Consider the following 17231-nt stretch of genomic DNA (forward strand, 5'->3'; position numbering starts at 1 on the left):
AGTGAAATTAATTATTTACATGTTTTGTTCTTTTTCCTCCACACAAAAGATGGATCTTATCTTGTTAGCTCAACATTACTGGATGCAAAACTATCCCTTTTCAAAAGAATACCACCTTGTAGATTTTATCTTTTTATCGAGAAAAACTAATGTTATTTCAAAAGGTTAATCTTTGTTATCTTTCAGTGAGCCTCCTACTACTCAAGGCATCTTTCTAATACTAACTCAAAACTTATCAGAAGTTTCTCCAGGTTTTAAACATTTAAGATCAAATACTTGATTCACCTCATTTTAAAAAAGTGGTGTCACATAGTGTAAAAGAAAAGTGAATAGATAGTGTGAGAACAGAAAGGACCTGCATAGCTTGCTTTTTTTTTTTCTACTTCCACTTACTGTAAGGAACCAAGCAGGGAAGTCCAGTTGAAACTACAAGCCTAACAAAACTTTAGCAGAAAATGAGAACTAGCTCCAGAAAGTCCTTAAACTACATGAAAAATAAACAACAGAGATGAAACTAAGAACAAGGAAGCTAGCTTAGCACCATTTTGGTGCTAGCTAGCTTAGCTGTGACAAGAAATCTATTTTCTAAGATAAAAATGAGCAAACAGATGAAGACTGAACTTCTGAAACCCAAATTAGATTTTCTAAAAAAAAAAAAAAAAAAAAAAAAAAGAAAGGCAACACAGAGGAACTGCAGGCCTATGAGTCAGGCTTAGAAAGAATTACAAAGAGCCTTCCAGGGAAGTGTATCTGGTCTACTCTCAAGGCTATGAAAGCTGTTTTCTGTATCACAAGGTACTGGGGCAAATGATAGTCTATCACAAACTCTTGGTCTTTTAAATACAGTTCAGTAGCCTAACCAGAAAGCTTTGGGCCAGCATGGTACGTACAATTCTCTAATTGCCGGGGTTTACCTGCGGGCTATCGATACCCGGGGTGGCACGAGCACCTGGACGGGAGTGGCAGCGGGACGAGGCTCCGCCTGAGCTGTCCAGGACACGGGTGCTGAACAGGTTCTGCCGGGGAGGGAATCCCTGGGGCGCCGGCTTCTCCTCTCCTTGGCTTCCACGGAGGATGGAATTCAACCCCGAATAATTTATCCTTGATTACTAGTCTTTTGTTAATCCTGCTATTAAGTGCAGTTAGCCAAATACCACAACAGTGACACAAACATATATTAATATATGAAGTCTGTCTTCTCCAGCCAGGCCAGAATCAAGCCCTTTCAATGATTTTACTCTAGGCCTTTGGGCAAGATTCATGGCTCAAGAACACAAAGATAAAAATTTCAGTTTGTGTACCAGGATGACGAGGTACATGCAAATATAAAAAACCCCTGAAATTCCCCTCTGTTTATACAGCACCAGTGCCAATTTGTATAAACAGTCACAATGGTACTTTTGTCTGTGTTACGGAAAGGTTTTTCACAGCCCAAACAGCTGCTTTGAGTTTTAAAGAATAATTGCTTCTGGCTTTCTTGTTTATATAAGAAGCAGCAGCTTCAAGCTTACCAGCTAACAGAAACAATAACACTAGATCACTCTCTACACAAGTCTGTTTTTAATGAATTCTCTTACCAATCTATCCTCCTGAATCTGGCTAGGAAGGCAGCCACTGATAGAAACAAGCAACTTAAGTTTTTAAAGACAGTTACTTTATTGTTCAATTATGTTTTCTTCATTACCATCCTGGTCCTTTTCTGTCAGACACATTTAGCAAACTGGAGCTTTCTACAAACCTAATTCAAAGTAGGTGGACAAAAAAATTGAGAGATACTGAACTCTAACAGTGCAATAAATGTCCTTTCACTTACATTTCAAAGTTATATATCTCAATGAAATTGTATCTAATAGCTAGAAAGAGTCACATACAATTAAAAAGGAAAAAAGAACCCTTTACATTTGTAATGAAGAAAGAGCTACTTGTTAATAAAAATGCATCAAATGCAAATTTCTGCATTCAAAATTGGGAATCAGTTGTGAAACACTAAGAGTAATTTGTTCATTAGGAATTTTTCCAATGGCAAAATTAAGTTGCCAAAATAAAATACCTGAGGAAATAAATGGTTTTCCATTAAGAAAATAAGAAAGATTAGACAAACATCATCACTCGGAATGGGCTAAACATAGCTGATCCTGCATTCCAGTGCCAGGAAGGAACTGTTAACCCCAAGTTCTCTTCAAATGCTAAGAACATTAACAAGGAAGCTTTTGCCCACACATCACTCATTAGAGTTAAATCTGTTCTTGTAACCCCTTTTGGGTAAAATTTTTTGGGGGAAAGTAATTCTATGCCTACTAACCTAAAAATAACCATGAAAATAATTTCTAATGTCAAATGGCTTTCCAACACACTCTGTAAGAAAGGAACATGCAATGTTTAAGTATTGCATACAACAATAACTGTTGTATCTTTCCTCTGTATTTACCTCTCTATGGACAAGTACTTGTGGTGATACTCCTATTCCTCAGTTATTGCCATAGCATTTACTGACTTTCAGAGATAGGAAAGCACCATTAAAATTTGCTTTTGTTTGTAGCCTTCTGCAGAGAGCTACAAATCTAACAATTTAAGGATCTGAATACTGAGATTACAGAAAGAGCTCCTTCCCTTCAGAAGAGGAAGGAATCCTAGTCAGTTATAGATGACAATTCCAAACAAGTGGGATTCTGCTCTTCAAGGCAGATTTGTGAGTATATCAAAAGTTCTGCACGTGTAAGATTCACTGACTTGAGTAAAGCTGTCTTCAGGGTGTTTCAGCTGTAGCAGTAGCTTAAAAACATCATACCTAGTACATTTATCACCGCCTCCTGAAGAAACACAAGGCTAAATATGTCAGAGAGAAACTACAGGAGGAAAAATGTAAGAAAAATAAGGTACTGTCTTGAGGCTTTTCTTCCTTTCCTGTTTCTATATGAAATTTCACGTCTGAAATCAAATTGCAAGCGTGTAATTTTGCAAATTTACAAATCCTTAAAGCATAAACAGAAAACCAATAGGATTAGAACTTAATATGTTGACATTTAAGTTCCAGGCTTTAATGCCTTGTGCTATATGCACAGCATATTTACATGGTTAGATCTTTGGGAAAGCAAGTTTAATCAGTTTTAACTCATCTGTGCTTCAAAATACTGCTAATGAAAATTTACATCACAATTTTCAATCTTGGGGAAATGCAAGTTAGAAAAACTGGAGACAAGAAAACACCTAAAAATAGATCCCTAAAATAAAGAATTTAATCAAAATGGCCTCTTTTCTCTTTGACATAGAACTTCAGAATTATCTATTTCAGTTTCTCTTCAGTGTCAACTCCTCCATTAGCACTACAGGTATATAACAACTTCTAGATAAAACTAGGATAATGCAGTTAAAATCCAAATTGGATATAACACCCAAAATTGTGTCCTGCAAGCACAAAAAGAAACAAGTCCGAAACTTAAACACTGTTTGGGCTTTAAATGTATTTTTAAGATCCAGCTAAATCAGTATTTCTGCACATTTATTTTTGTTTTCAACAGCACTTCAGTTACTAATAAAGGTGTTGCAACTAAGATGACTCATCCACACAGAAAAGAGCATAAGGGCAGGGAAAAGGAAGAAAAGAGGAGAGGGTCTCAATAAGTGACACAAACAGAGCTTTAGTGTCACAGGACCGTAGTTTAAGAGCCTGGAAAACAACTGCATCAGCACTCATATCCATGTATCCTGATTCCCTCTAAGTAAGAGTAATGTAACAAACACCACCATTCCATAGAGACCTTTCCTCCTCCTCTTTCTTGCTTTCAAATTTGGCATCCTTTCCAAAGGATTTCCTGTGAGGGTAACATTTGCTGGGATGCTTATGTTTTTCACTCATTTTAATTCTGCACCTTTGTTGATAGCGTCAGGCCATTGTTGAATACAAACACTTGTTTTTAAACATATTTCAAAGAATGTTTGCATGTTACAGCTTACAAAGTTTTACAGTTAAGAATGGGCTGCCATGGGACACTGTTAAACAGCCCAGAGATAGTGCAAATCTATGATGGGAAAATGAAGAGAAATGGAATCCCTAGAGGTGCATCTTATAACTAATATTTTGCAGCACTTTGGAAAATACAGAACATGTTACAAACATTACAGCTAAATACAAGTAGAAACGTTTGACTACTTCCAAGCATTGAAGAGGCTTCCTCATGTGGACAAATTATGCATCACTCTTGCATTCTTAACCTGCAAGCTAAGGTATTTATTGAACAAAACAAGGGGAAAACCAGAATAATCACCAAATTATTGTCATGTCATCTGGACCAGAATACCTTCAGGTCTCCCATTCTCAGCTCATTATAGGAGAGCTAGTAGGTACAGTAATTTCCAATACTAAAAAAGTCACATAGCCCACATTCTCCAGTGTATGTTTTCAGCATTGGTGAGGTACTGGAACAGGTTGCCCAGAGAAACTGTAGATGCCCCATCCCTCTAAGTGTTCAAGGCCAGGTTGGATGGAGCTCTGAGAAACCTGATCTAGTGAAAGGTGTCCCTGTCCATGGCGGAGGGGGGTGGAACTAGATGATCTTTAAGATCATCAGTGTAGGATCCATGATCCTACATTAGCCCAGCACCCTGTTTCTCAGCATAGTTAGCAATCCAGGTGTATCACCAAACCAACAATATGGCTGTATAGCTTTTCAGACTCAGAAAACCAACAGCATCAAGTGCCATCCTGCATCCTCCTTCAATACCAGTCTATACCCTCCACACTACACCTGCCATTTTCATTAGTTAAAGAACAACTTGTGGTATGGCAGAGATGGAAGGAACAACTTTCGGATAGCAAAATATGAGAATCAATTCTCCAATACACTTCAACAGGGGTCCATTTTTGGATGCTTTTGGCTACTTCTAGCTTTGCTGCCAAGTACACATTTCTCATCAATACAATACCAATTCACCTAAGATGGAGGTCAATATCATTAATATATTATTAATAATCAGGCAGCAGCCATACATAAGCAAGTATTTTGCAGAGAAAGATTGACACATCTGTTACAACAAATATAAGGCAAGTCATTCTTAGCATTGATAAAGACTATTCAGAGTAGAATTTTTTCCAACAGTTGAAAGAAATTACAGATATTAATTTCTACTAACTATTCTAAAAGCAAGGACTACAGCTAAGGTCCTGGAAACCTTTTGCTCTGACAGTAAGTAAGTTAAAAGGTCAAATATTGAACACGTTTTTTAAAGAATGATTTAGCCACTGGTCAAAACTACAGCTAGCCAACCCCTAAAAGAGAAACAACACTAGCCAGAATTTAAAAATTAGAATGCTTTTGAGAACCGCTCCATGACTTTAGATTCTATGACAGCATAAGTACGTGTGGATAGGATACATTAGTATGTGCGGATAGGAACAATCTCAACACTCCTGTCAGTCCAAGCAGTCTTCAGCAGACTTAATTCTAGCTCTCTTTTCATAAATTAATAGATTTCCCCAACGTATTAAACAGTTTAATGTCAAGAAATTACATCATCCAAGCTTAAAACTCTTTCATACACTTCTTCGAAGTAAAGCTTTAAAGCAAAATCTTTAAATACGTATAAAGGTTGGTTGCCTGCACACCTGTAGAACAAAGTCATATACACCAGCCCAGCCCACTAGAAGGAACTTTTGCCCTCCAGCTCTAAATGTGTTCATCACCTCTTTTTTATCTGATCAGCTGAACACAACTGCGTGCTTTACAACTGGAGGAGATACAAAGGAAAATAACCTGGGCCGAACCAGTCATCCATTTCCCCAACATAAAACACATTATTTGCATTAGCCTTTTTATTTCTTTGTTTGCAGCAGAACTAGTCCCATGTTTCTACAGAACATTTCCTCCACTCCCTAGTTTTATGCTGTCACTGGATCTTGATCTTATCAAGTGCGTGTAAACTAGTTTATTTTGGTACACAGTTTATTATGCTAGCAATAGAATCTGTATTTTCTCCAAACCAGAAGCTATTTCAGTACTGTATTTTATTTTCAATAGTATTTTCAAAATCTTGGTTTTTCACATCCATGGTTACAAAGAAGCTCAGTATCATGTGTCTTCGAAAATGTTATCACTTACAAAACACACAAATTCACAGATATGAGACACTCGGATATAAACTAATCCAAGGCTGAACTGTAGCAAACATACAATTAAAATTAACTGAAGAGTAATGTATTTCAGTCTTTAAGAAGCGAGGCAATGCCTGTACACTTGTCATCTAGTATCTAAATGTCACTCATCTAGTATGCAAATCTTAGGACTGCCAAATTAGATATTCAAAGGTTGTTTCTTTGATAGCATGCAGCCCTTTTACGTATGTGATTTTCATGGTGGCTTCGTTCATGTGCTATTCTAGTAGATCATTTCTCTTTAGCCAGCAACAGCCTTATGGCAGTATCGCATGGGTGGAAAACATATTTTCTTTCTTTACACAGTACTTTAAAAATAAAGAAGGAGTATTACAATTATGTTTTATTATTTTGGAACTGTAATTCATTAATAGATTACTAGAGCTTTAACAAAAAGTCAGGTCTTCTTTTCTCTGCCTTGTACTTGGCCAGTCAAGCTACTTGTCATTCATGTAGCACTACTCCTATAATAAAACGAAAACAAGTATCTATCCACACTGATATGACTACCTCTAACAACTATACCCACATGGATAAGGGAGTGAAAAAATCCCCAAACCAAAACATTCAAACCAGCCCTAATTTACCATTAAGGTTGCAAAATCACAACATTCAAAAATTAAAAAGAAGACAGTTGCATAGCTGACCCAGTATTTAGGCATTTTACACCTGAACTCAGTCATACTACCTTTCAGGAAACTTCATCACAAACAGCTCTGAAGATGCATCATGATTATCTGGTTTAAAAAACTATAGAAGCCCTGAGCCCACTCTGCACAAGCATAGTACACCTTCCAGTATTCAGAATGCAGGTGTGTGACTTTAAACTCCTTCTTCCCAAAGGACAACACTACACACAAGAAAATGGACAGCAAATTCTCAAGTCTGGCATCTTAGGCTAATTCAGTCATCCTTGCTTTAGAGTACTCTGGTCATCCATGCTGATACAGCAAAAACAATGAGAAGAGGACTGCTCACAGTGCAAGCAGTTAAATGACCATAGACAACAACCATTATCTCTCTGAAATTTGCTTGACTGATGATGCTCTGATCTATTTGGTAGCATCACAGCATTTTCTCAAGACAGGCAAGATTTTTTTCCCCAAACTGGAACTTCAATCCATATTCACACTCAATCCATATTACACTGAAGAATACGAGGAGTGATGGTCTTCATTCCACAATAAGTAAAGCTTCTAATAGCTGCAGGTAGTCAGGATTCAAAAGCAATGTGATTTTTAGGGAACTACCTTTGATTCTTGACAGGGAGACAATCTATTTTGTAAGTTTTCTGAAAAACTATGTCCGGATTGGTCCGGATTTCATTATAACAGAAATTTAAGATTCTCAAAAGACTGCTTGTGTGTTCAGGCAATCTGCAGAAAGCACCTCTAAGCAGACTTTTCTTTTGCTGCACATGGAAAACTTCACATCTATTACTGTATGCTCTGGTAGTTTTTATTTTAGCAGTACAGAAAAACTGCATTTAGGTTACACTCAGCACAATTCAGCAAAAACCCATCCTTCAATTTTGTGTCAAATTCAATACTAAAAGACAGATACATCTGTATTTTAATAAGACATGGGGTCTTCCCCTTTTTGCACTGAGTCCTGACAATTTGAAAAACATGGTAAATGCCGTAACTACATTTCAACTCAAAAAATTGTATATACACCAATACTTTAGGAAAAAAAATCCAGGAGAATCATAACTAGGCTTCATTTTTTTTCCCCAGAGAATAGCCTTTATGCATGTTCAAGCAATCTGCTAGTATTGACATAACAAAGGCTGTAATTTACTAGCATTTGATAGCATTCCAGATGCTAAAATAACTTCCCTATCTAAAAACTCCACCTTCAACTTTTAAAACCATAATGAAAATGCAGTATAAATCAATCTGACAAAAGGATTAATTATGGGAGCCCAACAAGGAAGTGTTTTGGAATACCACTAGTTTTAAAAGCCATTTACAGTTAAAATGTTACCAAATAATTGCTTTATACAAATGACACTTCATACGGAAAGCCAAATAAATTGTAACAGCTTGTTTTTTCTTGCCATTATTCTTAGGTGAATTTATTATAAGTTACTAGAAGACACGCACAGTGCATGCAAGATGAGAACTCTGTATTTATAGCACACTAAGTCAGTCAGCAAACAGAATCTACTAAAAATATCCCCAATGGTATGCAGCACACCCACCCTTTAGGGACACTTCACAGGCTGTGGTGGTCTGATTTTTAGACAGAGCAGACAAGGAAAAAGAAAACACCCAGGTAGGTCAGTTCCTAAAGACAACTAAGAGTAATAGAGTCAAATCCCACACAACACTTGGTATTCTGTTTGGCAGGCAGTCAGACACCCTAAGCCCTATGAGATTTTCCTACGTGCTTCCTGATCTCTCTAGGTCGATACTATTCGATTTCCACGCAGAAAATAGAAGCATGTCCTGAGTGAAAGTGAGAACCAGCCTCATTCTTTCTATGGCTTATCCTCCCATTTTTGCAAGCATCAGGAATTTGAAGCCTACCAAACAACAGACATCAAAGAGATCTGGATACACACCGAGACATCCTTATGAAAGTCACAATGATCATTTACAAAGTAAAGGTGGCCTAGGGACCACAGGCACTTGTTTAGGGATTATATAACCCCAGATAACAGACAGCAAAAACACTTTCCTAGATGCTTAAGAAGGGCTGTTCTGGTGTTACTCAGGTAATTGTGATTTTATACAAATTGTTTTCTTTTGATTGGTAAGATGCATGTCTTTAAAGATACTCCACAATAAAAACTAAGAGCATTCAAAGGTTTCTCACTTTCTTTTCATGGGTTAAACATATACAAGAAAAGCATGCTCTGCTACCAAAGTAAATGAACACAATCTGTAGAAATTACCATACATCTCTCCTGAAACCAATTAAGCTATTAATGGGCAGCAGACACACTGCAAAAAATATTTAAAAAAATATAAGATAGGTTGCATGCAAATAGCAGGGAAAACCTACCCAAAAATCTCCATAATGTTACTCAAAACTTTCCTGCAAGAATAAGACAGTAAATCAAGAACATTTGCATGATCAAGTTTTCCATGAACAGCTGGCAAGAACAGGAGAGGAGAACTTACCCAAACAGATGTGTAGGCAATGTATTCTAAAAATAGCTTTGAATTTCTAGCAGTGACAAACGGCTTTCTGCATAAGACAAAGAAATTACTTGGGAGGTTGTTGGAGACTAGTCTGCAATTATGTGACAAAACATGAAGAGAGACACCCTGTCAGAATATCAGGGTAAGATAGGTATTCAGAAGACATTAAAGAGGAAGGCCTTTGTTTAAACTGGCACTGCAAAGGCTCAATCAGGTATTATCACTGCCTTGATAGCCAAAAGAAATATTTATATACGCCATTACAATTAGGTAGTTTCCTTTTCTTCAGATGGTTAACTATTTACATTTCTCCCACAAATGCAGTGCTGCTATTTTTTATTATTTGTCTTCTTCTAACCCCTTCCGTTCACCATGAAGGAAGAGAAAAAAAAGAAGTCCTTCAAAAGAGCCTCTATCATACACCTCAGTCTTTACTTCACTGCCCCAGGCTCCTTATCACAGAGACCTGTCTCCAACTGAAAGAAATGAAAGATGGCTCCCAGGGGCTTCAGGAGCACTACTAGAAGCTCCAAACAGTTCTTTCAGCTCACTTTGTCCAAACACTTAACATTTGAGACTAAAAGCACTCTCTCGACTGAGCTGGAGCAGGCAACTGGTGGTTTTGGAACTTTTGCTACATTTTGTTGTCCCCTCTTTAGGAGGGTTTACACCTTTGCTGCCAACCAGGAACTGTATGGTACACACTGAATGCATGCAGAACAGAAGAGCCCACTAAACACAGGAACAGTGAGACCCTGAAAAGGGATTGGATTCCTCAAACCCTTTCGTCAGAATAGCTCTTCTGAAGCCCCTTATCAATAGACTTATCCTTGGACTGCCTTCCTAGCACATTTGATTTTTCAATCTGTATTTTGGTTAAGGGGATGTTAATACATTTCCAAAATCTCCCATATCTTCGGAGACTGCAAAACTGACTCCTGTCTCTCCTTTAGAGTCAACTCATTGGTATAACTGAATAGAAAATGAGGCACACATCTCTTCCCTCTCCAGCAGTGTGCTTTGAAAGTTATGTGTATGCATATAGACATATTTGTATTTCTCTCAGCTTTCAGACTGGTCTCCATTTTAACCTTCTGCAATCAGCACACTTCAGCCAGCCTCTAATTCTCCCAAAGTGGACAAACACGGATATGATTGTGTTTCACTGGCACAGCCAAGTGAATAGAAACAAGTCAAAACACCAAAGCAGAGACAGCTCCTTCACTTTTACTGTTTTACACCTTGTAAGACCTATGAAGTACGACAGCAAAACTATCTCAAAATGCACATGGGACTTTTTTTGTGTTCACAACAGCAAATAGAAATGTTATACCTTTAAAAAAGGACGGAATTTGTTATAGCTTTCATTAGACTAAATCTTTACACTCTTTACTCATGCTGAATGGTTAGGAAGCAATTTAGAGAAATATATCAAAGATTCACTGGCCTTCCTCAAACATAAAAAGAATTCCAACCGCCAGGAAGATACATCTCGTGGTACCAAGACATACAGGCTGAAACTACAATTGCAAGTTTCACTGCTTCTAATGTGATTTGCACGGACAGGATATCCCAACAGTCTCATTGCAAGGCTCGCTTCACAGCACTTCTCCCAGTTCAGGGGGCGAAAACCTCAGAGCTATTCCAACTCCTTTGGCTGGTAAGATGGGAGCAGCATTGAAGTTTGAATTGTTTAAAAGTTTCATGATTTCTCAAAGCAATAGTACTTGTGTCATACAGGAAGAGAAGGGCAAGAAAGTGAGCAAAAGATAGTCATACTCTCCAAAAAAAGGTGTGGGAAAGATGAGAACCTCAAGAACATATCCAAATGCATCATATAACTAAACAGATCTGATGGGAAACCAAACAAGATGTGACTTTCTAGTCAGTTGAGAGATGTCTAAAAAATTTCTTTTCTGAGAATTCACATCATTCTTCTACTGATACCTGCTTCCTACAATCCAGTTAGGAATTCAGGTTATAACCTGAGGCTTTCATAAACTTTTTTTTATAGAATGACGAATTGATTCATTAGTTCTACCAGCTATTATTACAAAGAGATGCTACTATAACATACCTATAAGGTTCTACCCATACTGTGCAACGTACATTCAGTAGCTAGTGATAAATCCTGCACTGTAAAGTACTTCATAAAAAAATATCTGATCATTATTTGGCTTAAGAAGTACATAACAAACTTCCTTCTCCTAATAAGGTAGAACACATGCAACTTAATCCCCAAATTATTACTACAAATCTTGGCATATGCCTGAAAGCTGTTAACAGTTGTGTCTGACAACACTATATATTTTAAAACTTGTCTATAAATACATGATATAAAATTGTATATGACTGTATAGAACATGATCTTAAATTTTGATAATATTCGTACCGTCTCTGCTCAATCAACTTGAATAAAAAACTGATGTGGAAATTAAAAAACTCAGTGTGAGTTTCTGCTATCTTCAGTTGAATTTTTGTATATTATTCCCTAAGATACTCTTCAGACAAAAAAAAAAAAGGTTTAAAGCCTTTGTTGTATTATAACAACATTCCCAAGAGCAGCTTTAAATTTGAACACCGAAAAGGTATTTTTTCTAGGCGTTTTCACCAAGAATTCTCCCAGTTATGACCACCCAGAAACAGGAACACAAACACAAAGCAGGTTCTGAGGTGCTGTCAACATTTTAAGTGATGGAAGTAACACATCAGCAGTTACCCAAAACAAAAAGAATTCCAAAAGACCATCCATTTTTAGCTGAACCAATTGCTGCAAGCATCACTGACAAAAACAAGGCATACTGTAACTACAGCAGTAGCTTTGCTGCAGTGCTGACAGTGTACACACCACTATGTAATGCCTAAAAACACAGTGGAAAAACTAACTGTGGATCTCAGGGTCAAAACTTCTACACACTGTTCATAACAGAAGGTAAGAATATTTACTTTGGGGAAGTCCCATTCACTGAGGAACACAGAAGGGAAACTACTGGTCAAAATTCCTGATAAGTGTTATCACCTTAAAGGAAGCTGGAACTTGTTACTGTGCTGCAAGAAAGCTCTTGAATGTCACACACAGGTTTGGCCCCTGCATCTGGGAGTGCCATAAGATCTTATGGAATTTGGGTCTCACTCTACTTAATGCTCTAAGCCTACTTCAGGCATGCTCATAGCACAAAGCTAAACACGCATATATTTGTTTTGTGAGACCAAGGCCCCTAATTCCTGAGTGAATTGAACTCTCCCACAGATGAGGCATAAAATCACAGAGCAGTATTTACTCCACTGTATGTTGTTCATAAAAGTGCACTAGCCTGAGGTCAGACAGGAACACGAGACCTTCACAGTCAGGAAAGGTTTTTATTACTACAGTTCCTATTAAAGGAACATGGACAATAACTGAACATACTTTCCGATACATTGACATAATTTTTATATTTTCATTCAAATGGCATATTAACAAGCATAGTATGAATTTAAGTATGTTACATCAGAGGGTTAGTATTTATACATTACTTCAGCATGCAAAACAGCTCAGTAAAAGTGACAATAGAGTGTAATTTACTAATGGCAAATCAATGACAGTAATTTAACAAATGCAACACCCACGTGTCACTGACTGATGAAGCCAAGCAGTATGCCTAGAAACACACATAGCTGGAGATTAGGTTCAACTTACAGAAGTTATTCTCGTTCTTTTTTATTTTAATTCTCATAGAATTGCTATACAAATCCTCAAAATTAATTTTGGCAGCTTTCAGGATAAAAAGAAATAAAAAGAAACAATTCAGCTAATTTGCAAGTTACAAAACAAGGGAGGGGACTTCAAGCATGCTTATGATACACAAGATAAATGCCAGATACCACACCTAGACAAGCTTGAGCTAGTTACCATTAGGACAAAAACAATGCTTCAAGTTATTTTCCACCATGCTGATGCTACTAATGTATGATCTCCAGTGGGGCTACTTGCTCCAAGCATCCAGTTCTTACAAGGAATCAAGAAAGCCCAAAGCATGCAACTACATAAGGATGGCAACACTGAGTGTGATGTGGGGTGATGTATCACTGATATCACAAAATATTTAAATTGAAAAAATGAATAATGTTTCAAGTGAGTCCTTCTTCATAGGTGTTGCAGTGTTATATGATTAAACAGTTATTCATCCCAATAAGATATACTGAAATTTTTAATGAAGAAGTAGATTCATGACCATCTTGTGATCACATAAGAGGAGTGTATCTTGAAAATTGCTACTCACACTCTTCACATGTAGCACTCCTTATTTATTAGTGAGTAGATAAAGAGAGTGTACACCCCTCCTGGCACTCTTCCTGCACTGGTAAAAGCAACAAGCTTTACATCATTTCAGCCTCTATAGTCTTTAATATAACAATGTCAGAGATTTGCAAAGGACAAGATACACTGTAGTAGAGCAATTAAAAAAATACTATGTGCCATAGAAAAGATCAAATTCAGAGTTACTTTGAAGAGACCTTCCTCCATCTGAATAAAACTTGCAAGGTTATTGATCCTCATCACATTTACATTTAAACAACTCACTCCTGGCAGCAAGTCAAGTTGTAATATAATGTTTAAGCCAGGAGACAAAAGAAGTTTGAGCAACAATTGGCTACACATTCTAATAATTCCCTTTTGCTTAGCCCAAGCTGCATAATGCTCCATGACAGGGGCCTCCTTTTGTCACCAAGAGACATACCTGCACCTTATTCCTCCTCAAGCTACCTTGATGGTGTAATGAGCATCCTTCCAACAAAGCACTCCTACTGAGCAGCTTAGTACTATGGTAATAGTTACGTTTACTTTCTAAAGAGAAAATATTACTATAATAGGGTTTGACAGCTTTCTGTTAAGGTTTGACCACTGGGATGAGGCAGTTTTAGAAATAGGAAATAACAGCTATGTGTCTTGAAATAAACACACCAACAAGAGGCGGCAGGCCATATGACTAAAACCTCACATACCCTGCGAGGGTCGAACCCCAGACAGCTCTGCTTTGGCTAAAAACTGGTTGAATTACAGAAAAAGAAAACCAACCTGCAACAAATAGTATTCACAAACGGATCAACAAGAACACAGAAACATAGGAGTTTTACATTAGCTTCTTCTTCCCCCCCCAAAAAAAAAGCATTTGGGGAAGTTAGTTAGTATTTAGAAAGGTTAAAATAGATGTGTTTATATACGAATTATCAATTAAATGCATCCGTTAAAAAAATCAACTTGCACATTAACGTTTGACCTATATAAGCAACGACCTTTAGAATAAGCAGTACTGAAAGCAGTCAGCAACTATGAAAGCAGCCGGCAACTTTGAAAGCAGCTGGCAACTAACCAAGAAGATTTTTAACTTTAAGGTAAAGAACACGGGCAGCAAAATGCTCGTCCTATACAGCCCAATTCATCTCGGTATCACAGGAGAGACAAAAACCTACTACTTGCTCCACGTTTAATATGCTTCTTAAAGGGCCTCAGCTTCTTGGTTATTTCAGTTTAGTCGAATGTTTCTCATGCCTTGAGAGCACATGTGCCCATCCTCAAGGCTACAGGGTACCGGTGCTGCAAGCCTGTACTCCAGCGGCACGGGCAGCTATCCAGTTCTACTCACCTCTTGCGGGGGGAAGGAACAAGGAAACTTATTTTAACTTCTGTTTTTCTTTACTGACTTTCTGAACAGGGAACACGAGAACTCAGAAAGAGGAACAAGCATCAGCCATACGTTAATCAGTACCTAAAGAGGAGTTTGGTCCGATTTTAGAATAAACGGCGGAGACACATGATCCAATTAAATTCTAATTATGTAAGTAGTAGGCAAGAGTATTTACACAGGCACTGATTACAGCTATTAGAGCCTAAAGTCGTCGGCCGGAGACGCTCCGCTTCCTCCCCCGCCGCCAGGCTCGTCTCATTTTTAATCTCCCCCCTTTACAGCCCTCCCTACAGACAATAGGAGACGCCGGCCCGAGAGCCCCGTCTCCAAACCCATGCCCCCTCCGGCGGACACCAGCGTGGAGGAGCCGCCGCTCTCCCCCGAGTGATGTCCCCGAGTCCCACCTCGGGGCCAAGAGCCGGGAAAAGACACCCCCCCACTCACATCCCACCGCCCGCGCCCCCAGCCCCGCAGCGGCGGCAGAGGCAGCGAAACCCCCCCGCCCCGCCGCCGCCCCTTACCTCCGAACAGGTGCGGCGAGAGGTGGGCGGGCAGCGAGCCGATCACCAGCCGAGGCCCGCCGGAGGAGCTGCCGGAGGAGCCGCCGCCGCCGCCGCCGCTCCCCGCGGGCCGCTCCCGGCCGCCCTCCTCCGGGGTGCTGTTGACCGAGTCCTGCGAGCCGTAGGGGCCGACGCTGTGGAGGATGTTTAGGGCGGACTGCGCCGCCCGGGCGCCGGAGGCGGTGGCCCCCCCCAGGGACCTGCTCCGGGGTGCCGACCCCGCGGCACCCCCCGCCGCCGCCGCTCCTCCGGCCGCCGCCGCGCCGCCCGGAGCGGCGTGAGGCGCCGCTGCCAGGTGCGCGTACCGCCCGCCGGCGCCCGCCGAGCGCCCGCCGGTCCCGTTAGCGCCGCCGCTGCTGCTGCTGCTGGAGGAAGGCAGATCCCCGCCCGAGTACGCCCGGGTGCGGCCATTGGCGGCGGTGGGGCTGCTCTGCTTCGCGCCCATGGTCCCGCCGCCGCCTGGCGCTGCCCGGTGCCCTTCGCCGCCGCCTTCCCCGCGGCGCCCGGGGGTGGTGGCAGTCCGGCGCCGGCGGGGCCGATCCGAGGTGCGGGTCGAGCCGGGGAGGGGGGAGAGGGTTCGCCGGGGGAGAGGGACGGGTCGCTCGGTGGGTCGGTGTGGACAGGGGAGAGCCGCCCGCCGGGATCCGGCTCAGCTGGCGGCCCCGGCGCGGCCGCTGCTGGCGGGTCTGGGGCGCCACCATGAGCTGCTCGGGACGGTGCTGGCTCCCGCCGCGCGGCCTCTCGGCCCCGCCGCTGCTGCTGCTGCTGTGCCCGCCGCCGCCGCCGCGACCGCCGCCGCCATCCTCCTGCGCCGCCGCTGAGCCCTGTGCGGGGCACCGGCGGCAGCAGCGCCGCCGAGGCCGCTCGCTCGCCCGCGGCGCGCCGTGCCCGTGCGAGGGAGGCGGGAGGGGGCGGTCGCCCGGCGCAGCCGCTCCTCTACCGTGTCGCCATGCTGGGGGCGGCACCAGCGGGCGGGGTACGGAGCGGTTACGGCGGGCGGGGGCCGCTGCCTCTCCTTCCCTCCCCGCGCCCGGCGGGAGACCGGCCCCCGGCGGCGGCGCAACGGGCCGGGCTCGCTGCCTTGCCCCGCCTCCCTCCCCGCTCCTCCCGCAAGGTGTGGGGCAGCGCCAGGTGAGGCCCCGCCTGGGCTCCGGCCGTGCTCCCCAAGGTGGGTAAGGAGAGTCCCCTTGGTGGGAACCTGCTGGAGACAGACACACAGACACGCACACACATACACGAGGGGGGCTCGCTGTCCACCTGCCCATAGGGGCTGCCCCGCCGGGAAAGGAGTGAACGAGCAAGAGCGCGGTGCTCGGGGGCGGGAGGCGGTCCCTGGGTCCGCTCTCCCCTCGAGCCCCGGCAGGTGAAGGAGGAGCGGAGCGGTGCAGCGGGAGGCGGCTCGGCGGGCGGGCAAGGCCGGGGCGGCGGGTGCCCTCCTGCTGCCCGGTTCTCTGCTCTTGCGGCTCCAGCAGACGCCCGGATGCCCGACCTCGGCTGCCGGGGCGGCTCCTGGTTGCTCGGCTGGGCCGCTCCCCGAGTCCCGGGCCAGCGGGGCGGGCGGTGTAAGGGCCGCTTGGCCCCGTCGGGAGCTCTCCCGGGTCCGGGACTTCCAACCTGGGCAGTTTGCTGCCAGTCTCGTCTCTCCTGGAATGAGGGCATACCAGGAGACATATGGGACGTATGGGGAAGCTGGACAAGAAGGACA

The 17231-nt window shown here is 42.1% G+C and overlaps 1 protein-coding gene across 2 annotated transcripts in view; it reads right to left on the reverse strand.

Annotated features, from left to right (window-relative positions):
• Positions 1–16456, reverse strand: part of ZNRF2 (zinc and ring finger 2) — a 54692-nt gene extending 38236 nt beyond the window's left edge. The window contains exon 1 of one of the 2 annotated variants that reach the window (XR_003533011.1): positions 15488–16456. Coding sequence is in view for 1 of the 2 variants with exons in the window: in XM_027675505.1 (XP_027531306.1) it covers positions 15488–15971 (484 nt within the window). In the remaining variant the exon portion in view is untranslated. The remainder of the gene's footprint in view (positions 1–15487) is intronic. The other variant, XM_027675505.1, reaches the window with a different exon arrangement.
• Positions 16457–17231: the final 775 nt, after the last annotated feature.

This window comes from Neopelma chrysocephalum, unplaced genomic scaffold (genome assembly GCF_003984885.1).
Source record: "Neopelma chrysocephalum unplaced genomic scaffold, ASM398488v2 Primary Assembly neopelma1_26, whole genome shotgun sequence".
Classification (NCBI taxonomy): domain Eukaryota; kingdom Metazoa; phylum Chordata; class Aves; order Passeriformes; family Pipridae; genus Neopelma; species Neopelma chrysocephalum.